This window comes from Ambystoma mexicanum, chromosome 4q, assembly GCF_040938575.1.
Source record: "Ambystoma mexicanum isolate Mex_15411 chromosome 4q, UKY_AmexF1_1, whole genome shotgun sequence".
In the NCBI taxonomy this organism is placed as follows: domain Eukaryota; kingdom Metazoa; phylum Chordata; class Amphibia; order Caudata; family Ambystomatidae; genus Ambystoma; species Ambystoma mexicanum.
In genome coordinates, this window is record NC_090928.1 from 430808034 (window position 1) to 430833354 (window position 25321).

The 25321-nt window shown below is 45.4% G+C and overlaps 1 protein-coding gene across 4 annotated transcripts in view; it reads right to left on the reverse strand.

Annotated features, from left to right (window-relative positions):
- EFCAB2 (EF-hand calcium binding domain 2) overlaps nucleotides 1-25321 on the reverse strand; it is a 337580-nt gene that overhangs the window by 168266 nt on the left and 143993 nt on the right. For all 4 annotated transcript variants that reach the window (XM_069608005.1, XM_069608007.1, XM_069608004.1 and 1 more), the window contains exon 4: nucleotides 15540-15619. In XM_069608005.1, the coding sequence (XP_069464106.1) occupies nucleotides 15540-15619 (80 nt within the window). The remainder of the gene's footprint in view (nucleotides 1-15539; nucleotides 15620-25321) is intronic.

The window sequence follows — 25321 nt, forward strand, 5'->3', positions numbered from 1 at the left end:
GTCCGCTTTCAATTTAGTGGATCACCCTCTTCTCTTGAATAGACTGCAGGCAGAATGTAGCTAATTTTAGTGAGCAAGCAAGGGACTTGAATGCAGTATTTCCTTGGGATGAGGACCATGAGGGTCTGTAGCAAACAAGCGGAAGCGGACCCTGTTTCAGTTAATTATGGTGTCCCACAGGGGGCCTCGCTTTCCCCCAGTCCTAAACAACCTTTTCATAGCCCCTTACTTTCACAAGTAAGAAGGAAAAAAAGATCTGCTTTTCAAACTATGCAGACTATTCACAGTGCCCCATTTCCCTTACGGGTGATCATGAGAAGGATCCCATTGCAGTGTCAGAGGTATATAACCTTATACATGAGTGGATGGCCATGAGTGGGATGGCGTTGAATCATGGTAAGACCGAGCTTATGATCATTGGCTCCAGACTTGGTAAACTAGCTTCAAAGTATGAATTGATCCGCATTGGTGACCATGACATTCTGACGAAGGGAAAAATAAAAATGTTAAGAGTGACACTCTGTCAGACCTTGAGCATGTCCACCTATGTTAATAGCTTGGTAGCAGCAATAGCTTATTATATTAGACTTCTCTCGCACATCCACCCGTTCTTATCCCAAAAGGGCTGCGAAACGATAGCTCGAGCCATTATCGCCTCAAAAATCGATTATTGTGGTTCTCTTCTTATAGGAGTAGGAAAAACAGAACTTGCAAAACTCCAAGTGGTGCAGAATATCACCATTAGAGCGATCATGGGTTTACGAATGTTCGCTCATGTGTCGGAGGTGATGAGAAAGCTACATTGGCTACCCATTGCTGAGAGGATAGAGTTCAGGGTGCCCACCATCACCTATAAGTCTCGTAATGGATTTGTTCTTGATTACATCTCCAACAGACTGATAAATAAACCGGTGGTGCGTACCCTGCGTTGAAATGATGAAAGAAATATTCAAATTCCAAAAACTTCACTGGAAATGGTTAGAAGGGGTGCCTTTTGGGCTGCTGCCCCAGAACAATTGAATGTTCTGCCTTCAGATTTGTGAAATTGTCTGACTCTAGATGTCATTAAGAAAAAACTCAGAACTAATTTATTTAAATAAGGGTTTCTGCTTAGACTTCTGCTAACTTGATTGCCTGGCATTGACTGTCTTCGTTGCCTGAATGCCTCCTGGCCACTTTGGATGCGTCTAATAAATAAATTAATGTAATGTAATGAATGAGCATTGTACAAATGCGTGTGATGAGAGACGCAAATGAGGTTAAACTGCTGACGAGTGATTGAACTTTAAAGCAAGCTACAATACTTTTGACAGAGTGGTCTGGCAGCACGTGGGTACTCAATTGAAAGTCTCTATAAGATACTCAGCTGAGAAGTTCTACAAGTAGAGGGGTTTGGTTCCGAACCCGACAGAGGGAGATCAAACGAATAAACATGAATCAAAGTGATCATGCGACGGGTCAAGTCAAATCCTGCGCACAGTTGAAAGTCTTCGATTTCGATGAAATAGGGAACGTTTGGAAAAGTATATGAATTTGGTCCGAGCTTGACAGAGGAAGATCAATTGAAAGCGTTGTGTTAAAGTGGGTCGGAGCCCGGGAAGAGGGGTGCCCGGGGTGAATCAAAAAAATCACCCAATATTTATACATGAGAATCCTGAGGAGAAAGGAACGTTTGAATGTTTGTCTCATCAGGCCCTCAGAGCTAAGAGACTTTGAATGGCAAAGAGACTGACATAGAAGGCCCTGTAAAGTGAGATTTCATCTGCATCCTCGTGCTAGACAAGACAGACTGTGATAAGCTTGAGTGTGCCACCTTGTTACGTGCTGAAAAGATGGGAAAGGGAGGCCAACAGCTGGAATATCCCGACATATCATTTCTTGAACACTTACCTTTTGCATAACATTGTTTCCCACACTATTTGTATTTAGAAGTAAGGATTGGCAATAGGTTTAGCTTATTAGTATAGGCCCTTTTTTATTTTGACAAGACACCACTAGGACTGCGTTATTATTTGATGGTCATAGCTTGCTCCCATCTTTAGAGTTAGGATTAGATAGGTGTTTTTCAAACCAGATTGCAGTTCAATAAAAAACCCTTGAACTGGGATCACTTGTGTCTGTCTTACTGTTTGATACCATGCCTACATTACAGCATGCAAGGTAATTTATTAAGGGCCAAAAGGACTGAACGTCTTTATTTCTAAGGATCAAAAGCATTTTTTCTGCATCTCTCTGGTACCATAAATTGAGATTAATCTTAGTCCAATTCTTATATGCTTGCTTAGCCTTTTTTATCTGCTGTAATTTTAAGTTGCAGGAGACATATCAATCGTTACACGTCATATCAATCGTTATACTTTTAATCTTTCGGCAGAGCGCCTTCTTTTGACTAACCACTATGGGATCAAAAACATGGCAGTGCTTCTTATATGCGTCACAAGTCCAATCCTTTTTACCAAAATGGGCAGACAGTAGCTCTTCCAGGAATCTGTCATAATTTTCCACAATAATGGTCGAATATTGCCAGTCTAGTGAGGTAATTGATAAATAAGCCGAAGCAGTTCCATTGACCCTACCTATGGAGGTCTCATTCCAAGTGACTCGCGTTCCGGCAGGACTGACTCTTACATAAGGGTATTTGACGGGTGAGTTTATTTGAAAAATGGATCCATTTAGCATACCATAAACCAAGACCCTCAAACATCCTCATCCAAATTTAGACATGCCGTTTTTTCCCCAAACTCAAAATGGGAAGAGCATTTTCACATTGAGCCTGGAAGCGAGCACTATTAAGGTCTGTTCCTACGATTATGTACATCTGTCCTGCTGGAATGTGCTGGTACTTGAGCAGCATTCCTTAAAAAGCATTGGCAATGCCAATCCTTTTGGCGTTCTTATGTTCTTTGCATGTTGCATTTATAGGCACTTGGGTGCAAGGAGGATAGCGCAAAGTTTGAAGGGAGGATGCGATAAGGGGTGCTGGATGAGAAGGGGAATAGAGCAAGGGAGGATGCCATTGATAGACAGTGCCACTGATGATGAGCAAGAGGAAATATGAGCAAGAAACGGTGCAAGGGAGAGGGTAAGAAATAAGGTGAGAGTGAGAGGGGGATGAGAGAGAGGAGGTAAGGTACGTGGGTGGGGGAATAGAGGGAATAGGTTGGGAAGAGAAGTGGTAACATTTTACGTGAACTGAGCCTTCTGAAGTGAGACGCCTAATTGAAGGATTTCGTACTCTGAACTGCTTTTCTTTTTCTTAATTTTCTTCCATTTTCTTTTCTTCTTTCTCTTGTTTTATACAGCGATGATATAAGTGATTTAATATGTACTGCTATTTTAATTTTGTGAAAAGTCGAGTTCTTTGACTAAAACACAATAAATACATTTTAAAAAGCACAAGGTCCCAAGGTGTCCCCTGCCCCCCCAGATTTTATGGGTCTCCTACACCCATGGCCAGACCGCCCCCTTCTGTAAAACTGCAGGGAGAGATTGCAGAAGTTGTGCTGTAATTCCTGATAAATACTCAGAACCTGGAAGCAGCTGGCTCGACCGCTGCAGCTGAACCTGAAGAGGAAGATGAAGGATGTCTGTAGAGATTTCCAATGACCGGACAGCCGGCTGTGTAAACAGAGCCTGATGTAACCCTTCCTTCCAATCGACCTTGGGGTCCAGAATGGGACGACTACTAACCAGGGGCTGGAAGAGATCCACTAGTCTCAAGACGAAATGCAATTTGAGCCACCCCACAACTTGATGCGACCTTGCTGGGCTGTAAACCGCCAATACCCTAGGACCAAGAGCCGGAGTGCGGTGCATGGTCTTCCAAAGTCCGAATCGTTCGAAAATTTGGTAGACTCCTGCTGGATCTCCAGAGACACGATTTTAATCCTTGAATTCCCTTCACCAGAGTGCAGATCCAGATTAGTGAAGAGCATCCTTCCAGCGATATTCGTTCTTCATTTGTCTGCTGTAAAAAAGCACCAATCCACAGAGCCGCGAGAATCCATGCTGAAACCACCTTGCTGGAAGCCTCCTCTGATGACTGCTGTTGAAAGTTCCCATCCAGTGTCCAGTTCTTTTGTCTCCAGACCAAGAATCCGGGGACCCGGTCCTGTGAGTCTGCATCCTGAAGGCATCCGCTCTGAAGCTTTTTATTTCTCCCAAGCTACTGTGTGGGCTTGGGTAATACTTACCTTAAGTCTGGTGTGCATCCTGTGACGCTGGGTGGGTGATTCGAGTGGTTGGGGGTTTGCCCATACCTAATGCTAGAACACATATAGGGAACCTTGTGTGATGTCCCTGAACACTTTAACTCTGAAAGTTAATACTTAGTTGTTTAAGAAGATCTCCTATGGAACTCTGACTTTCCTGCAACTGAACCCTATCTCAACCTGGCTACAGCTGGCACCTAGACCACTAGGGTCCCTCTTCTGCCTCTGAGAGAACTCATGCAATAGTCTAGGGGAGGACTGGATAAGAAAAGGATTCTGCCTTGAAAGTATAACAAGTGTAAAGTATTTACTTGCTAAAGAAGTTAGCATGGTAACTGTACCTCTTCGAACAGTGTCATTAAGTTCATGCTGACATTCGAGTTGCATTATGCCCCTCAAAAAAGTGTATAAGTTGCTTTACAAGTTGCTTTACTAACTTTAAATGGTGTTTCCCCCTTCTAAAAAGTAATAAGTGTTGGTACTGTTTTATCTGACTGAATGAGTGTAAAAGCTTGCCAATGGGGTTTACCTGCCTCGGTGAACATTATGTCATTCTTAAAGTGTAGCATTGGATGTTGCTTTCCCTGGTCTGCTTTACACAGATCTAAAACAGTCTTAGGGTGTGTGCCTACCTTTAAGTAGTAGGGGGCTCCTTTGAAAGGTATATAGGTCTTACCTTGATAAGCTGCTGCTCATCTAAAATTGTAACCTTGGGTGTGCTTCCCTGAAGTGCTTTGGTGCTATTCTAAAATACTTTCATAAAGTTCTTACTTACCTTAGAAACTGTATTATACAATTCTTAAAGGTATACTGGGTATAACTAGCTATTAGATAAAAGTTAGTTGTGTGACAATAGGTCAATTACTTACCTTGAACTACATTGGCCCTCATTACAAGTTCGACGGTCCGGAATCCGGTTTTACAGTGAAGGCGGTGACACCGTTTCCACGACTGCAAGCATGCAGTAGTAAGGTGTGATTACGGTTTGCAGGTCGCGCGCACCAGACCATTGCAGAAACTGTGTCACCGCCGTAACGCAAACACCCACAGAGACGGATTCACTGGGTACAATGGTAGCGGTACATCTGTTTCTGCCATGTCTGTATCGGATACGGAAATACTGGTGCCGGAAACACTGATTGCGAAAACCAGAAAGAGAGCGGCAGCCATTACTCAAACCACAATCCACTGCAATCCTACCACAAGGCCTACAGCTCCTGTGACTGCTGACAAACAACTACTGAGATGGCATCAAGGATTCCAGCCACCCGCAAGCGCAAACCCCGCTTCAGCGAGGCAGAACTGACGGTGCTTGTGGCGCACATTGTGGACAATGCAGCACTGCTGTTCAGTGCAAATCAAAGGTGCAGCACACAGCAGATGCGTAAGGAGATCTGGTCAGCTGCTGCACAGAAGTGCACAGCAGTTGGTGTCACAGAGCGCATGGTGAAGGACTGCCACAAGCGGTGGGACGATCTGCAGCTGCGTGTCCGTAACCTGATGGCAGCACACAGGAAGCTCCAGACCTGGGAGGAGAGGTGCAGCAGCATCATGCACCTAGAGGGGATTGAGGGAGTTGATCAATCAGAGGTCGGAGTTGGCACACCTGGCGAGGCCGGTAAGTACACAGAGTGCAAAGCCATGAGTGTGAATGATGGAAGACCACCGCCACCCCCCAGCCAGGGCCTAGAGGCACACAACACATCCACCATTGACCCCCCCAACCAGGGCCTAGAGGCACACAACACATCCACCATTGAACCCCCCCCCCACCCAGCCAGGGCCTAGAGGCACACAACACATCCACCATTGACCCCCCCCCCACCCCAGCCAGGGCCTAGAGGCACACAACACATCCACCATTGACCCCCCCCCCCACCCCAGCCAGGGCCTAGAGGCACACAACACATCACCATTGACCCCACCACACACAACACACCCATGTGACAACACCAACAGGACAGGCAGACGCGTGCAACTGTGTGCAAGTCGTGATCTACACACCTGAGTGCTTCTCCCATCAATATGTGTACATGCAAGTGGACCAAGTATGAGGAATGTGTTGCATGTCAACTCCTTTGAAAGCAAATAGGACATTATTGTCCTCTTGATGTCGTTTTTATGTCCCCTGCCTTTTATAGTGAATCAGCCAGTGCAGTGGAATCAATAATAAGTTTGAGACATGTGCTCTCAGATTCAGAGGAGAAGCTGTAGTCCACAGCCCAGCTGGAGGCAGGGAATAACACCCTGTCTGGGAACTAAAAGACGATAAAGCTAAAAACTGTGATGAAAATTAGAAAATGCAACAGCAGCGCCTACATGTCATCTGTAGTGAATAGGATGTGTTTTTGATCCCCCTAACTTCTAGTTTTTTGTGTTCACTAGTACTGCTGCTGATCAGCCAAAGCAGTTGAGTCAGTTACAACATAGAGACTTGTGCCCTCAAACCTAGAGGAAGAATTACAGTTCATAGCCCTGCAAAGCGAAGGGGACAACACCCAGTCTTGATACAGTCCAAAGACGGTAAGGGTTGATTGGCCTTAAGGTGTCCGCCTTCAAGTAGAAGTTAATTAGATGGACATTAAAAATTAAGGCCTCGGCTGAATATATAGAAATGCAACTATGCTAAGAATCTGAGCCCAAATATTTTGGTATTTGTCCTCTGTAGCCCCTAGAAGATTGGGAAAGGTGTAATAACTGGAAGAAGAGGAGAGCTCCTGAGAATTAATAATTTGAGAAAGTAGTAAAGCTGCAACCACGCAACTGAAATTTGGACATCTGGGTAAGAAGACTTTTTTTTGTTTTGGGTAATGAGGAAGATGATTCTCCTAGATAATAGATCCACTTCAACCTAGGACTTTAGGACATCATTGAGGCATAATGGGATCTTGCTAAGTTGAGTGCTGGTGTGTCAATATAGGGTGTCTAATGCATAATAACTAGTAGGTGATCTGATAAGAGGGAACTGAACAGCGATAAAAGAGAAAGAAATATTAATGAGACTGAATCATGTGAAGCATGTTACTTGCACCAAGAGTAGGAACGTCATTGATAGATGTATAGGAGGTGTTTGCAAGTTAATTATTCCCTCCAGCTGTGAAGTTACACAGTGAGTTGTATGTAATAAAATATACAACGTGGATGTATCGAACAATAAAAGTCGATTGTCCTTGACTTGTTTCCCACAGATATCCATTCGGTGTCTTAGCTTGAATATGGGAACAAAAGAAGGGACTAGGTGCGGATGCCTCGATGGTTCCAAGAAGACAACAGACTATTGTATATCACAAATGAATGTGGTTTCTACCCCTGATGAATTTCCGATAAACAATTATTAACAGTCAAAGGAAAGAAACATGTTGGGATTATGGTTGAATGCAGTGTGAATGATTGGAATGAGTCGAGTGAGCACTGAAGTTTTAAGTGGTATGGACTAAGGTGGGCCGTCTTATTTAGAGGGGGTTCTAAACTATGATCCATGTTGTGAATTTATTTAACAAGAGAATTAAAACATTGATGAATTAAGACACCACAAAAAATGTGATGATACAGTGCCTAAATGCGGAAATAATAATGTGTTTTTAGATTTTTGTATACACACTCTGAGATAACATAGGAGTGTATACACTGTTTTATGATTCTATGTTTTAGAGTGAAACAAATAAAAAGATATTTCTGATACATAAAAAATAGTATGTGATTATTTAATGTATAATATACACATACAAGTCAATAGACGCGAATGGTTCAGGGGAAACAAGTGACCCTGTGAATGTAATGTATTGTACCAAAGTGTAGAGGGCTGTTCACACGTGGTCTAGAGAAATATTTCCTCTAGCCTTTTGGATGTTGTAAGGGTTGCATGTGACTGCCCCATTCACATCATGTCACACAACTAACAGCATGCCCTACATTCCCCCACAGGCACATCATCCACAGTGACTCAGTGTTAGGGAGAATTCTCTGTTTAGGCTGAATTTCCTAACCTAGTGAGTCCCCCAGCAGCTTTGCTGGATTTCTGGAGTTTGTTTTTTTCATCCTGCCAAGAGTGAGACTCTTTTCCTCCCACTCTTGGACATGAATGTGGTTGATTTCTTTGAATGTCAATGTGTTCCAAGGGCTATGGGGTCTTTTACTCCATAGGGCCTCATGTGTTTTGCTATGTGTGTTACACCGCACCCTCTGTGCCGTAACACTGGGGTGTCCTAGGGGATCCCCACCATAGACTCCATGCCCTGGGACTGACTACTGTCTCCCAGGGCATGTAAAGTCACCATTGGCTTTACTAGACCTAAATTTACTAACAGAATTAGTACAAACCATCCTATTGTGGACGTACTGGTAGGGGTAATTCGATTACCCCTGGGTCTGTTGTTCGAGGGGGCACTGTCCCGTCCCCCTCGTCGAGTTTTGGCTGGTGGCAGTGGATACTACTTTTTATATTCAACCGCGAATATATTCCTATGGGATTCTTCCCATTGTTGGAGGCTAATACTTTTTCGCATTAGTCTCTAACATACCGCCGGTTTATTTGTCTTAAATAAATCCACCGGTTGGTATTTTCTGCCAGAACTCGGTTTTTAAAATGGCTTATGTGTTCGCCTCTGTAACTCCGAACCAAAGGTGGAGCCCTTTGTTCCACTTTTGTCGGGCTTCTGCACAGAAGCCCTCCAGAGTGGTGCCATTCTGTCTGGGTACCACAGGGGGGTCTGGGAGGGGGTTTAGGCACCCTGGACTGAGTTGCCTTGACAACTCAGGTCGCACTCTTGTGTGATTGGCCAGAGTGGTGAGCCGCCCCGCTCACCACTTAGCATGTTTCATTGACAGCTAGGCTGAATGAATGGGGGTTTTCTGCATAAAAGCTGGGCTTTTGGGACTGGAACTTCAGATGTCACCACAGGACCTAAGAATCCGACGAGGGTAAAGCTGAGCCAACCTGCAACGACGACACCTCCGGTGGAGCCCTGCTGAACCGACTCACCACTTCCCAACGACAGAGGAGATCTCCCTGCTGGAGAGTCTTCTTCCCCTGACTGGTGGGAACAACCAGTCCCTTGCTTTTTCTTCGCTTCCAGGACGTCTAGTGGTCAAATTGCCCGTGCTGAGCACCCCGGCAACTGGACAGCCACTGACCACTGTACCGCGACCAAAAGGTGGTGCCTTGTGACGGAGCACTCCGCGGCTGGTCTCTTCCCTGGTGGTGCAACGATCTTCAACTTTTCCTCGACGACGAGATCCTCTCATCTTCTGGCAAAGCCCCGACTTGCATCCACCACCAGGAACAACTGCCCCCGCCGGAGCTGTCTCTTCACTTGTAAGGTACTGTGTCCGCCTGGCTTCCCTTGAAACGGTTAGCGTGAGGTGTCTTAAGTCCTTACCTTTCCATTGGGTCACCTCCAGAACTTCTTAAACGTTTGTTCTAAACTGGTCCAACCTTTCTGTGACATTTTGCTACAAAGACTTGAAGTGGATTTCCACTGTGATACTTTTGGGACCTACAGCCTTGCCTCTCTCCGAGTGGGCCTGGCCTCTGAACTTTGCGATTTACAGTCGACCCTGCCTTGCTTTCCTTGCATTTGTTTCGTAAAGGTGTTGGTACTGAGTTGGTTTCATACCCTGCCTTTTTTCTCTCCCTTTCTAACGAATACTAGAGTGCCATCTAGGTTAAAGCATTCACCTCTGTCTGCAAATAAGTGGTGCCGTTGAACCTAGACTTGTCGAAATATTGTTATGGGATTGATATATACTTATAGTAACTCTGATTGAAGTTGTTTGCCATATTAGTGCCAGTGTGTTTTCCATAGATGTGTTTTTAAATAAATTATATCTTTACACCCAAGCTCTGATCAGTGTCTGCTTGTTCTACTGTGTAAATTGCCCTATCCTGTATACTCCAAATACGGCCTAACTCGTCTTGAGAGAAGTCTGACTGCTCAGCCACAGCTACCAGGTAAATCTGGGTGGTGCAGACTGCTACCTGCTACCAATTGGGTTTACTGCTAATTCCTGTAGACTTTAACTTTTTGCAGTGGTCCCAGAGGGAACTGCACAGGTTTCTGCCTAACACTCAGCACAACAGCCAACGGCAAGGGGGACTGCACAAGGCCATCGGACAAGGCAATCCCAGGACGCCACTGCAGCACAAGCATCCGCCACGGTGATGGTGCCCGACGACACGGACACCACCATCCCTGCTGTGCCTGCTGCAGTCCAGCATGTGGCAATGCCAAATACACCTGCGGCCCCTTCCATTGCACCCATAACTGCCTGTGGGCAAGACTGCGACAATGACACAGCCAGCATTGAAAGTGCAGCTGGAGAAAAGGGCGCTGACGCACCCGAAAATGCGAATGACGGGGGCAATACCACACCAGAACAGGTGGCCATATTCAGCCCCATGGGACTACACAGTCCATTGTGCCCCCCCACACCTTTCATCCAGGAACTCTTGCGCCCGCCTACAGCGCATCGAGGAGCACCAGGCAAGTCTGACGCAGCTTGTCGAGCAGCAGCTCCAGGAGTCAAGGCTGCAACGGGAGGAGGCCCGTATACAACCAGAGAGCACTGACACCTCTGTGCGCTGCCTCTCGCATGCGATCGGGCGGTTTGCCACGACAAACATGGTGATATCACGGCGGGTCAGGGATGGCAACAACCTTATGTCCAACATTGCGGAAACAATGCTGGGTGCCCAGCAGGCTTTCCTGGGCTGTGTGCCACCAACAAACCCTGCTTTGCCATCCGCCAGCAGCACACTCTCGAGTTCAGTGACCAGCAGCCCTCCTAGGAGGTCATCACGGCTGGCAGGAGCCTCTGGAAAGGACAACCAAGCGCGGCCAAAAATAGGCTGTGCATTCCAGAACTGTTGTCCCACTATTTGTGATGGGGTCCGGGTTGGTGGGTGGGTACGTTGGGGTCGGTAGGGGTGAACCTTAGTGGGGTTAGGCAGTTTGGGCCTGGTTGGTGAGTACATTGGGGAGGTGGGGGGGGCACGTGTGTACTTCATTGCAATCCAATACCTGTTTCCCCTGTCAATTCTAAAATACAATGGTGTGAGAATGCAAATGACGAGTGGACAATCTCATTTCGTGTGTATACAAACCATTTACTGTAGTGCTACCACATGAAGTGTTGAATGTGCATAGGAAGTGTATCAGAAGAAATGGAGTATGAGTGCTGCACGTGCATGTTGTCCATCAATGGCACCCCGGCCTCGTAGTACACCCATCCCATCATCATCATCATCATCATCGGCTGCCTCGATGTCCGGGGGCAGTGGAATGTTCCTGCGTATGCACAGATTGTGTGGCATGGCTCATGCAAGTACTATTTTCTCTGTCTTCACCGGACTGTACTTCAATGTGCCACATGATCTGCTCAGGCAGCGGAACCTGGCCTTCAGCAGTCCAAAGGTCCGCTTTATCACGCCACGTGTGCCCGGTTGTAGGTCTCCTCATGCCAGTTCCGTGGCTCTGCCTTGCGTGAGTGCATATCCAGCATCACCTGCAGGGGAGTTGTGTGGGAGCGAGGGGCCAATGGGCCTCTCGCTACCATCACTTCTCAGTACAAAACTCGGACCAAGTGCCTCTAGTGGTGGGTACGCCCCTAGCCCTTATGCAATACTAACTTTTGGTTATATTCGTGTAGATGGACCATCGAGCAGGACACAGGGCATCCATTTTCTGTACCCCCTTTCGACTCCATCTTGGTAACTAGGCCTCACTGCGATAGTACAAAATGCATCTCTCCCTTTCTGCCTGCCACTGTAGCTCGGAGCACATGGCCCCCACCCTCGTCCTCACTCCAACTGGAAAACTCTGCGGCTCCATTCTCACGCTGAGGCCGGAGCTGCTTGCAACAAATAATAAATGTAACACATCCCTTTTCCTCTGAGATCACTGTCCTGCATGTGAACCAACATGAGCTAAGCACATAGCTCGTCCATCTCCACAAAAGTGTCCTTGCCCTCTTACCCTCGCCAGTAGAAACTTATTGCCGTCCTAACCCTGTGTCCTTGCAAGGCATCCCTTTCATGTGCCAGACTGCCAACCTCGCTATAAGCCCACCCAACAGACCCTTGTGCAGTATATCGTGCCCAATACTAACAAGTGCCACATACCTGAGATTCTTGTGAGACTAACCCTATAGTTTAATGACAGTATTATAGTGGTCAAGGCCTTTAAACCTGTGACCTGTGTAACCCACATGTATAGATGGTGTAACTCCCTCCCTCCCCCTAAGTGATTTGTATAACGACATGAGATACTACTAAAAGTCTTTTTGATCAACTGTTATTTAGTGCATGCATTATTCAGAATGTATTTTCTTAGCTTAGATAGTGACCACCGTGTTTCACAAGCGACCTGACCTTCACCCATCCGGAGCACAATGTCTGACGTCAATCCTCCCACCAACCCAGCACCCAACCCGGAGGAAGAGATGATGCCCACACCTAAGCCACCATCACGGCTGACCAATCCTGGTCCAACGTAGCATCATATGTCAACTTGTAGAAACATTATATAAATGTGTTATAACTTGTATGTGGTCAGAGCGCTCTCAGAGATTTACATAAACCTTGCTTGGAACTCCCGCAGCCTACGCTTTTGTGCCTTATTCCCTGTCCAGGGAGTGTCTGTTTTATTTATTTTAAACGTGTTAGACAGGGAGGGCACTAACAGAGTGAAGGCAAGGGCACATGTTACTGTTCGTGGTATTACTGTCTGAATCAGATGCAGTCCACTGATGACCCGTCTGGTAATCCGATGTATGAATCGTCTATTGAGCACACTTGGATCACATTTCCATTCTGGGGTCTGTGATGCTTAAATTCGTGGAGTGATGTTAGGCAAGAACATGTTCCAATCATTGTAATGTTTATGTGTTCAGATGTGCTGGGTGACTCCGGCATTGTGATGTGATGGGCAGATCTGCATCAGGCAGACACAGATCACTGCAAAGATGTGACCACTGCACACAGCACGAGATGCGCCCATCGTGTGCATGGGAGTAGCAAATGTACATTGGGCGGGGGAGGGACTCACATCCTCAGGTTGATATTGTATGTATTGCCACCCCATGGCTAGGGTGCACATGGAGATAGGCAGGGCATGTTTTTGCGTGACATGGCATGAGGCAATTTTCAAGTTGCTGCGGTGAGATGTGTGGATTCTGGTGCTGGTCTATTTCCCCCCCACCCACAAAATACACAGGGGTCATGCATTGGCAGTTGTGCTCGCCCAACTGCCTGGGACATCGTGGGCCTCGACTATTCCCCCCCTCCCACCCCTAATACACAGGGGTCATTGCATTGGCAGTTGTACTCACCCAACAGCCATGTGCTTTGTCCCGCAAAACGTTCCTTGTAGCGTGGCAATGTTGAATTCTGCAAGACCATCGAGTTGTGTGTGGAGCCCGGGAAACGTGCACAGCAATATGTGATCACTTGTTGGGCATCGCAGACCATCTGGACGTTCAGTGAGTGGAATTGCTTACGATTGCGGTACACCGCCTCAATTGCATGTCTGACAGGCAACTCCACGTGCATGCAATCTAATGCAATTAGGCATGGCCGCAATGGCATGGAAGGCCACTTTGGTGGCAATGAATGGGGTGCGGGGTAAGGAAATGTACTCTGATGCATGGCGCAGCAGCGCATCCAGTACCTGGACCAGTATCCTGGGAAAACAGGGTTGTGACCGCCCGTGCAGCTCCCCAAAAGTGGGCTGATAGGCTCCGGTGGCGAGGAAATGCAGTACGGAGACTACCTTCAGTGGGGGGTGGGGGGGTTGTAGTCTGGATGCCGATGCGGCTGCTGATGTCCTCTTCAATGAGGGTGACGATAGATATGATTGAGGTCCTGTCAAGCTGGTATAATGTGTGGATTTGACATAGGGTCAGGTTCCAAGGTGAGGCCCTGATGCAGGGTATTGCTGGCTGCCTGCGGGGTAGAACCTGCTGCACATTGATGTTTTGGATGGCCACCGGGTTCCTGATTTGCTTCCTGTGCCTACGCCTCCTCCTCTGCCTCAATCTGCACTGCTGCTTGCAGGTTTCCCTATCCCAAATGCTGCTAGGGTGGCTGACAGCATGGTTGTGTTGGAAGGTGGCTTTGGTGTGGGCGTGGCCCTTTTGTAGGCTCCCAGTGGCCGATGATGTGCAGCTGGCCTTATTGTGCACACCTGCGGCCTGTTTCAGCTCACCTGCCACTGTGCAACGCCATGTTCGCGGTGCTGGCGGTACGCATGATCATGGAGGTGTTTCTGTGTCCGTGCTACTCGTAATGTGCCCGGTGTTGCGCATTGACAGTGATTGGGGGTGCGCCAGCGAGTCGTCCCACTCTTTACGTCCACACCGCGGGGGTCGCTTTGCAGTGATGGTGTTTCCGGCATCGCTGGTCAGAATGAGATGGTCCGGTAAACTGTGCCGGTACGGGTTTACCGGCACTGTGAAATCCAGAACGGCTAACTTGTAATGAGGGCCAGTGTGTCTTTCTTAAAGTGTAATGGGGTTTTGTTTTCCTGCTTTGCTTAGTGCATTCTAAAATAAATGGAGTGTTCATACTTATCATTGATTAGCTTGAGACCCCTCCAGAAAGTATACAAGTTGTTTTCCTAGCTCTGAACCGAGTTCTAAAAAGTAATGTTGCAAAGTGTATACTTGTAGGAGGGTTGGTTTATTACAGGATTTCATAACTGAGTGTCATGCATGACTGACCGGGTCAACTACCCTTGAAATACTGATTGTATTCTAAAAGTATATCTATCCTGGTCTTATTCCACAAGAATCATATTACTATCCTGAATGTATAACCTTAGGTTTGACTTAACTTGACTTGCCTCTTGCTCCTCTAAATAATGTTATACATTGGTTTGCATACCATAGGTATTGAATTGGTTTTTATGATTGTATTTATATGATGTTATAGTACTTACTTACCCAATAGGTATTTTGGTCTACATTTATTTAAATAAACCCTTTATTTTTACAATGCATAGTGTTTCATTGTTTGTTTGGACCATATGTCCATATGTATGCTACAATTTCTCTGTACTGAGCTACAGCCCTCTCTCCCTCCTATGATAAGCCTGGCTACCTCCATCCCTAGGTTGTACAGCCTTATACTAAGACAGTGGCGTATGTACTGCCTCAGATATGGTTTTTCTGAAGTCTGTTAGGGCTTTAGAAAAATTGTCCTAACAACAATATTAAAATGTGTCACCCATTCAAAAATATGCAATACAACTGAAGTGAATCCTTACATAACCTTACAAAATCTGCAGCATTTTCCAAAATATAATCACCCTCAAGGTGTGTTTTACAATTTACCTTCTTTCCAGTAATACTTTTGTCATCAGTGGAAGAAATCTTTCAAAGCGGATAAATCCAGTAGGTTCTTCTTCTTCAACCTGCCAAGACAATTTAGGAAAATTATAAATAAAAATAATAGTACATGCAACATCATGAACTTTACACACTTTGTATATGGAGTCTTGTTAATCAGGGGTGTTACATTGACATCAGTAGAAACTGCCACACAGCAAACTAAATTAACCTGTACAGATTGCCCATAACGCATATGGTTTTATCCCTTTCCAATTTTGAGCCAAATACGGGAAAATGTCTGTTTGTGTTCACATAGTCTTCCTTCAATATAACTGAATAATGCCTGCTCCGTGCTTGTGCAAATTTGGTTTGAGGATGCCTCTGAGTAAGCACAAAGAGAAGAGAAAACATGAAGCATGCGATCCCCTGCATCCCCACAACAGCCCCGACCCCCTCACAACTACTGAGGTAGAACCAAAACTTGCTGTTATATCCTTGGCTTTCATTTTAGGCAGTTTGGTCAGAATCAAGGTTTTGACCAGAGGTCCCAGCTGTCAAATCTAAACCAATCCCAATACAATGCCAAATTAGGTATAGGTGCGTAGAATAAAGGTTTATTCTGAGAACCCAATAAGGTCTTTATGGCGTTTTTTTAGCAGATGGATATGCATGCCGGGCCACAAGATGGGCACACAAAGAAAAGTTAAATTTGAAGTTGATATGGATCACAGTTCACTGGAGAGGAAGCACATGAACATCATGTCTCATTACGTCTAATAATCTCAACAGGGTGGCTAGGTGAATGCCTCACTGATGTGCATCAGACTGCAAGAGCCTCAGATTGAATGAGCAGCCTTCCCTAGTCATATTGTGTGCATGAAGGCTTGTCGGAGATGGTTTTAAGCAGGATTGATTTCAAATTGGCATCGGCAGAAGCCTTCAATGAAGAACAATAAAAACATGTTGTTTTAAGTGATTTCTTTAAATTGGAGCAGGCGCTGAATGGGATTGAAGGCAGCACAAAGTCTTCAAGCTGTCTCAGCTACTATTACGGTGTCTATTGTCAAAGCTGCCAAATGCAAGGGTCTTGTATATAACTTGTCCTACCCCTAAAGTGGCCTCTGCCACTACCAAGCTCCTCTTGGGTTCTCGACAGAACCTAGTCGAATCAACATGTCTTGTCAGTGCTCTACTGCTGGTCTCCCTAAAGACATCTCATGGTTAAGGTGGGAACTTCGTCTTTCATTGCTGATAATGGCAGGCGTGGCACCACAGCCAACAAGCAATGCTTTTGAGGGCTTTCCTAGAGTTAACCAGCAGTGGGTCACTGGCACGGCCAAACCATCTCACTAGCCCTGCTTTTATATAAAGAGCAGGCAACTTGGAAAAGCTATTTCAGTTAGCAAATTGACAAATACAAGTTAGGTTGCCCACAGATTGGAATTATAAAAACAAACCCCTGAACCTAAATGGTAGGATGCCAAGTCCCTAAAGTGACCAATACAAAGATTGCTGAAATGGAGTGAACTGGGTCGTCCAGCCCTTTAAGATGAGTAGCAATACCCTGGAGATGGATGGTGAAGCAGATTGTATTCATACATCAATAATCAAAACGGCTCAGGTAGTTTGGCAAAAGGGGAGTCGGTTTTATTAACAAGTATATAAAACTGGGAGTACAACGAACATCAGCATTCGTTCGATCCTCTTACTCAACTCATTTTAGTAGAAACTGAGGTTATATTGCATATATTCGTCATCAGTGGCATATTGACTTGCGTCACTACCTATGTGGCAAACTACAAAACCTATTGGAGGGAGTGACTGGCTCCAAGTGAATATCTAGTATAAGTTCCATATCAGTATAGAACCGTGAAGAAGAGTGATAGGGTACTTAACATCAGGTTGGGCAACGTATCCCTCCCACAAAGTTGCCACTATGTGCTAAACGGGAACTCATATCGTGCCTCCTTTCTAGTTATATTGGCCTAAGCCTAGTCGCTCTGCAAAGAAAACCGCGTTGCAAAGCTACGATTTTAGATTCGACTTTGCAGACATTTTAGAATTGTCTGCCATTTTGATTTCTGTTCGTATGTGATTCTCTGTTCTAAAATGGTGGACTGTGTTTCTAACTTGCAACCGAGCCTTCCCGACCTTTGAGCCTTTGTTAATGGTTAGACTGTCCAAGGGCCGACTGTTTAGGCTAGGTAATGAGACCTTGCCCCAAGCATGACTTGTCCCTGGAATGTCTGCACTAATAAGCCTCATCCACGAATACACAGAGGACAATGTTATGTAAATGTCGAGCATGGACACTGGCAGAACTACATTGTGAAGGGATATGTACTAAGGCTCACTGCTAAATCCACGAATACACTTCGCCATTGTAACTTGTTGGAAACACAAACCTAGGTAATCCATGTGCATATTATTGTATGAGCTATATGTGAACTCGGCACAAACTCTAGACCGCAGATTATTAACCTGCAGAGGTGCTGGACAATATTGTAGGAAATGTATAAAAATGTAAATGTTTAGATGTCCAGCAATCTCCTTCCTCACTCTGACGGGCTGGTACTCATTGCGGGGTGTCGAGAGCCAGACAGCTATCTGTATCAGATCTGTGTTTCTTTGTAACTGCGCAGTAATAAATATCTGTGAATCTTTATAGCCTGTTTCTCCTTTTGTGGTACTCAGCCTCGATATCTCCTTGCTTTTACATATGAACATCACTAAATACACGTAGTTCCATTGGCTACACAAAATATAGGACCCTAGATTACACGGTCCTCTACAATTGGTTGGCTTCTAACTCCCGTCAGTACTTTTCCACCTACGTCTAGCAGCATGCAGACTGAATGTCCAGGTGCTGGTAGGTTCGTTATAACACTAGTTTACCACCAATTAATATCTCAATTGATTATCACCTAAATGGTCCAGTGTCAATTAGTGCTTTGAAGTTTGGCCTTGAGTTTGTACTGTGCTCTGAGAATTTTTAAGGAGTGAAGGCACAGCCTGCCCTCGTGAGTAGGTGTGACCACCTCGATCGTCCAATTTCTTCCCTCCACGTGACTGGACACCATAAAATCGAGCCTCTGTGTATTTAATATTAGTTTGTAATAGTCCTATAGTCCTCTGATGCCTTTTGTTTTGTCAAGCCTTCTGAACGGGAGCCTCTTGTTCCTTCAAATAATTTGTATCCAATGTAAGCCAATTCCTGTTTGGCTTCTTGGCTCATCCAACTCCTTCTGCTGGGATTCATTTGTTATTATAATTGCTTTTAATTGCGACACACTGAAGTGAGGCCTTCTCGTTCATGTTCAGCACTGCTTTATAATGCATAGTGGAAACATCCATCTTTTATTTGGCCATATGCATCTGTATATATTGGCGCTTGCCGCGATTTATTTACTATAAAGCTTGAAGCTAGCTTTCAAGATTACTTTGCTGCTTGCGTTTCTGTGGCATCTGTACACGTATAAACTATCTTAATGTCTTCATCTGTGTCTGTGGCGTAGGTTTATTCACCTTGATCCCAAGATGTCACTAATCCTTGGTACTTACTTGATGCCTTATAGAATATTTACATTCTCTGGTCTCTGTATCTCTTCTATGTGCGTCATCTCTTTCTGTGTGAGGTCACCATTCATCCTTGCCTTTGATCTGCTCTGCCTCTTCAGGAATCTCACTCAAATGGCCATCTTATTGTCTTGCATTCAGGTACGGTTTTCGCAATGGGTGCCTTGCCCCCCATATTCTCTTAGGTACTGGTACTCTTATGGGTACTGCACAGAGTCCACACTCTGCTCTTTGCTGGTTCAACTGTTCCGCATACGTCACAAACTTTGGTTCCCACTCTATAGTTAATAAGGGTGGGGCAGTTGGAGGGGGTACTTGGCTCCTCCTCTACAGGAGCAATTTGGCAGGAAGCTTCAGGTGAGCTCCACAATCCTATAGCCCCCGGAGCTCTACACTAACCTCGGGCAGAGTGTCTGTCTTATTAAGGAAATAGAAATGGATCTTAAAAAACGTAAGCCCCTGACCTTGAGTGCTTCTTGTTCATCAGCCCCCTCGGCCCGATTTCATCTAGGGCCCTTGAACTCCTTTTCGATCAGAGGGATCAAGAGTTTATTTAGGTCTATGTGCAGCCTCGAAACACAGCTCTTTCAATATGCAGTGTGAACTTAAAGATTACTTGTTATTGCTGATTTGTACACATTAAAGATGGAAACCACTCGGTTTACTTTCAGTATTTATTTTTAAAAGGCAGAAAATGGAAATTCATGTGTCTTGTTAGCCATTTAAGGTGTCAATTATGCCTTGCAAGCCAATGGCTCGGCAACGTAACACACTGGCGATGCTAAACACAGGATGTATTTCTCTGAAGTTGTTTAAAGGACTACAGTCATGTTTAACACATTAGCAGAAGGAGCAGCTGATTTGTTTTTAAGGTGAACTTCCCGTTACAGGCATCAAAGTGCTACAATTTTAATTAGAAAGACATACAGACTAGCACTAGTTGCAACATACTTTTTAGAGAGCAAATATAAATGTGGATGAATACAGATAAAAATGACTACAAAATAAATATGTACACAGACGGTGTGATGCTGGAAATGCATTGGAAGGACATGGCCTCCATGTCCTTGTCCTGAAGTCCTTTTATCATGTGTTTTCTGTGTTATTTTTTGCAGGGACTCCTGGCAGTGCAGCTCTTCCTCTTTTTGGTTTATTGAACAGACCCTTGGGTGGGGGTACAAACCTGTACCCCTAGTGTATGTTTTTGGGCACCTTTGTGTGGCCCCAGAGTAGGGTATGGGCTGGTGACAGCTCCATGCTGAATTTCACAGGTGCTCTGAGAATCCTCCATTTTGGGGTACCAAGGCCCTGCCATTGGAAGTTGTTGATTCCTGATAGGATACTGGAGTTTGAGTGTGCACAACCTATGTTGATTTCACAGTCTGTTGGATTATTATTCACAAGTCAGTAATGTTTTGGGTGCAAACCCACTAATAAAGTGCCTCTGTGAAGTAGCACTTGGGTAGACAAAAGTTCAAGGACCTTGGCTATGAAGCCAACGGTGTGGGCTGCACTTCCGTAACCACTATGATGTGGTGTATATTCACTTATATAAAGTATATATTCAAATCTTCAAAAAAAGTTCAAAAACTGTATATTTACAAAAGAACTTTCGGAATTTTATTCGTAGAATTCTGATATTATGATATCTCGATTGGTGCAGGTGCCATTAGATGGGCCAATGCATTTCGGAAAGAGTTTTGCTGACAACCTGACGCCATTGCTGGGCCAAAGTTCTTCAGTAACTCTTTGCGGCAACAAACTATCATTGTCGAGGTGCCACACATGTCTCATCTTCAATGGACGTCCACGACCGATCGTCGACAAGCACCATCAGGACCGTAGCTGCTGCCTCGACGCCGTTGTACCCCTTTTCTGTGTGGGATTGTGATGATCTGTGACTCCTGCCTTAAAGGGGGTCACTCAAGTAGGATCCATCGACGAGCCAACGTCGAACTCTGCTAAAACAGGTACCTTGGGGTGGTAGAACTGTTATAGAAGGAGATAAGACTCTAATAGATGATATATGGACTGGGCTTGTGTTAGATCTTTATTTACAGGTTGCCCAGGTGGGGGGATCCTCACACAGAACTGTCTCTAGGTAACATCCTGAGAGCTTAAGCCTTGATTGCTTGTCCACGATACCAAATAGACAATCTTGGCTGGGGTATTCGGTGCCTCTACTCTGCCATATAGAGAGCAGGAGTACAGATACCCCCCCTCCAGTATTTACAGACGGAAACGTAGAATAAATAAATACCAAACAATTGGTAACCTTACTTATAATCTGCTATGTGTCCCAGTCGGTATGGATGCCTTTGACTATTGTAGTGCACAGGCTCCTGGGTGGGATGGTTAGTGAGGGTCTGCACCCGAGACCTGTATTTGTGATAGGTCTGTGATAGGTTGCCGTTTGAATACACCTGGTGCTGCTTTGCTCTTAGGAGGCTGGACCATGTCTATAACTGGCATGTCCACCATCTTGGAATGCACTCCTCCCTTCTGAACCCCCCACTGGTGCTGCGTCCATGTCTCTTGTTCCTCTAGTGTGACTGAAAGGGTGGGGAAACACAGGGACAAACGTTTCAACTCTTTTGTGAATGAACTGTGTCCAGTGATAGTAAAACCATTGCTTGCAACGTTCGGTGGATAAAACAGTTTTTCAGATTTCACCCTTTGGGTCTGATTAAAGACAGTAAAAGGTCTGGGAACCCCTCTAGCGAGAACACACATGGCCAAATAACCTGTTCTATGGGAAGGTGCCTACTCAAGAGGGTCTACAACCACATTTTAGCTCACTGTACCTGTCACGGAGGCGAAATATCCATTTGCATAGCAGTCTGGTCCCACCCACTCAGGTAGTTCTGCACCGAAATGCCAGGCACTTCTCCGCTGAACTAGAGTACCATCTGCAACCACAGACAAGTGTTTAGGCCTAGTCGGGCCTCATCAGTGAGGTGAAGCTGTGCCTCTCCAAGCACAGCGAGCAAGGACTGGCATGACTATGTGAAATCAACCCTTGCTGCGACCATCCCAATAGCACATGTCATGACTTTGAGAGAACTAGAAAACAAGAAATGCCAAATTAAAAGATGACTAGCCTTCTGCCATTATGCCCTTGCACTGTGGAAGACATAGCCACACAGCGCCAGCTCGCCTACAGTTTGGGATAACACTGAATACCATGATGTCCAAGAATCTTCATGAATTTCCAGCTGTAAAAGAAATTAACTGTCGGGTTTCATTGCTCACCTGCCAGGAATGATGTGACTGTCTTATGTTTACTCGACCGTGAAAGGTGCTCGGATGCTTGCTGGCTAGGTTCGCACGATATTCATACCTCACATACATTCATACACACAAGTGCACCTGGTTTCCCTGGAACAGGCCAAACTCTCCGTAAATGCCAAAAGAAGACCGTTCAGCTTCCCTACGGATGCTATCAGAGGCCACGAGTCTGCGTATACTTGGTAACCCTAAACACATGGGCACAATAAGTGGGCAACCACTATCAACACCTCCAACTGTGCTGATCCCCTTAATCCAAACTTAGGAGCCCCTGTTATGTCGCCACCCCACCAAGGCTCCTTTAGACAGAAATGATCAATATGCGCCCAAGAACCAGCACCCATTTATTTACCATTTATTTACGTTTCAATGCATTTAGAACTATGACTCTCAAAAAGTAACCTTTATGTTCCAAGAACACATATGTCAGGGTCTGATCAAACAGAACCTAAGAGACACTTCTGGGGCTAAGGACTGAATTGAACTGTTCAGAGCTACAAAGGCATGGACTATTTTCTGCAGGGAACAGCATTAGTCTCTTGTACCCTGTTTGGGTATTCTGTGGTGACATCGATTGACAAAACATTTATCAAAAAACAACTTTCTTAATAATGTCAGCACAAAACACATATTCAGCAAAGGGGGAATTGATAAAGGACGGCAGCTGTTTCAAGTCGTTAGAAAAAACATATAAAAAGGGATTCTAATTTAAAAGAGATGTATTTACTTTGTCAGGGTGGACGGTAGTCCGCTGGGGTTTGAAAGCATCCTCCACAGTGTAAATTAGTATCTACAAGGGTATTGTCTTCTCCCCGAGTTAGTGTCCAGGCCACTGGTCTAGCTTATGGTATCCCAGGGTAATTGCCTAGGCCAATCTTCCAGCTTGTCTTCTCCTCGGTAAGTGCCCTAGCCACTCTTGCGGCTCACGCTCTCCTTTTCCTTAGATAGGACCTCCACTTTTTCACTCACTGACTCCTCCTTGGTCAGGGCCTCGACCAGATCTTTCTCTGGTTTTTCTTTGGCTAGAGGATTAGCTTTTTATCTGTGCCATTTCCTGGTCTTGCGCCTTGGCATTTCTTCCAAGCTGCCATGCATTCATTCGTGTCCAGCTCCTTGTGAGTCACCTTGAGGGCGGTGCCTAACAGTCAGTTGCATTTTCAGAATCCAGACATTTTCAAGGGCTCTGTCTGTATGGCAAAACAGACCTCTGGATCCACTCCTTTTGGGACTTTTCGACTGCCTGCAATGACCTCCAAAGTCCACGGTCAGTCCTAAAGAACTTTCGATCCATCACTGGTATTGTTCTCTTGGGTCTTAGCCTGCAGTCGAGCTTTAAGCTCATAACACTTACTGCAAGAGAGCTCTTACTCCATCTCGGCAACTCTTCTTTCCCAGGCCTCTGGTCGTCGGACCTGTACCTGGCACGTCTCTGGTGGGGTCCACTAGCCTATTCAGACTGCAGGTTTCTTTTGCTCCAGCGCGTGCAACATGCTGGAAATCCCTTTTTGTTTCAAACTAAGGGCAAGTTGCATCCAGCCTTTGTCCCTTTAAAGTCTGTGGACACATCTTTTAACTATCTTTAACTGTATGGTTTTATTTGATTTACCTGCCAAAACCTTCTGCATGCCTCATCAGACAGGGGCATACCATTTTTAGGCACATGTTCAATTTTTAATACTTACCTCTGATTTTTTTTAAGGACTCGTTTGACTTTCTAGCAATTGTAAAGACTCCTAAAATATCTATTCCATTTTACCTACTATCCAGGTATCTCAAATCTAGCTGTTAATGCATTTTCTGTTGTGACCACATTTAAGACGTTTATCCCTCTAAGGAGCTATCTCAAATCTAGGTGATTCTAACTCCACGGATGACAGCAGCATTCATAGCGACACACCGTGATAAATTTGGCCCTCATCCACAGACGACCATACATCACTTACCTGTCCCTTCGGACCCCTCTCCCACTGATAAGACTCAATCTAGGGAGACCACACCTGTTGAAACAAGCCAATCGCGTTGGACCTAGGAACAGACATTGAAGACTAAGTTTAAGGTATGTATACCTTGCACCATGTTCTGTGGACAGAGGCCGCAGGCATGGTCACCCATCCATGCACTATAGAGTGCACCTATGGCTATACGATTCCAGTCTAGCAGCTTGCATAGTCATCCACACCGAAACCCCTGACGTACCTCAACACCTCTGTCATTAGCATACAGCGTCAACCTACAAAATAAATTCGGTCTTGCTGGGCACACATCGAGTCTTTGGCACTAGCACTCTATCCTAAACCACCAACAGCACCCGCCCACATGCCTAACCTCCGGGCTGCTTACTGGAGCATAGCCAGCCCATCAAAATCTTAACCTGGCAAAATACACACACGCATCTTAAAAATTCACTCTAAGAATCTCCCACACATGGACTTAGGTCCCCGAGGACGTCCCAACCAAAAAGCGCATCGAGGCCATACAAATGGGGAAAGGGCGCTATATAAATTATGAATACAATACAATACTTGTAAAGGTGTATGCAACTGATTGTAAAAGTGCTATGTGTCTCTTCAAGACACCATACTGTTTTTATACTGGTGTTGACTTTTGTGCATCATCATATTTGCAAGATTTTGCCATGGTGTTAAACTACCACACAACGTGGCAGTGCCACAAGGGATCAATCTAGGAAGAAAATGAGTGCAACCACATATGGCCTTAGGACGGTCTTTGTTTGCAATGACACTGCCTGGAGGATGGGCTAGTAGTTGGTGGCACGCTCCAAGCTCACGGATTGTATAAACTGAATCACAGACTATACGATGACAGGCTCTACCCTTATACCTTTACCTTGCAACGTGTCTTTGATGTAGAGCTGCTGTGACATCCTTTCGTTAGGGAAGCCTCACTAAATTACTATGTGG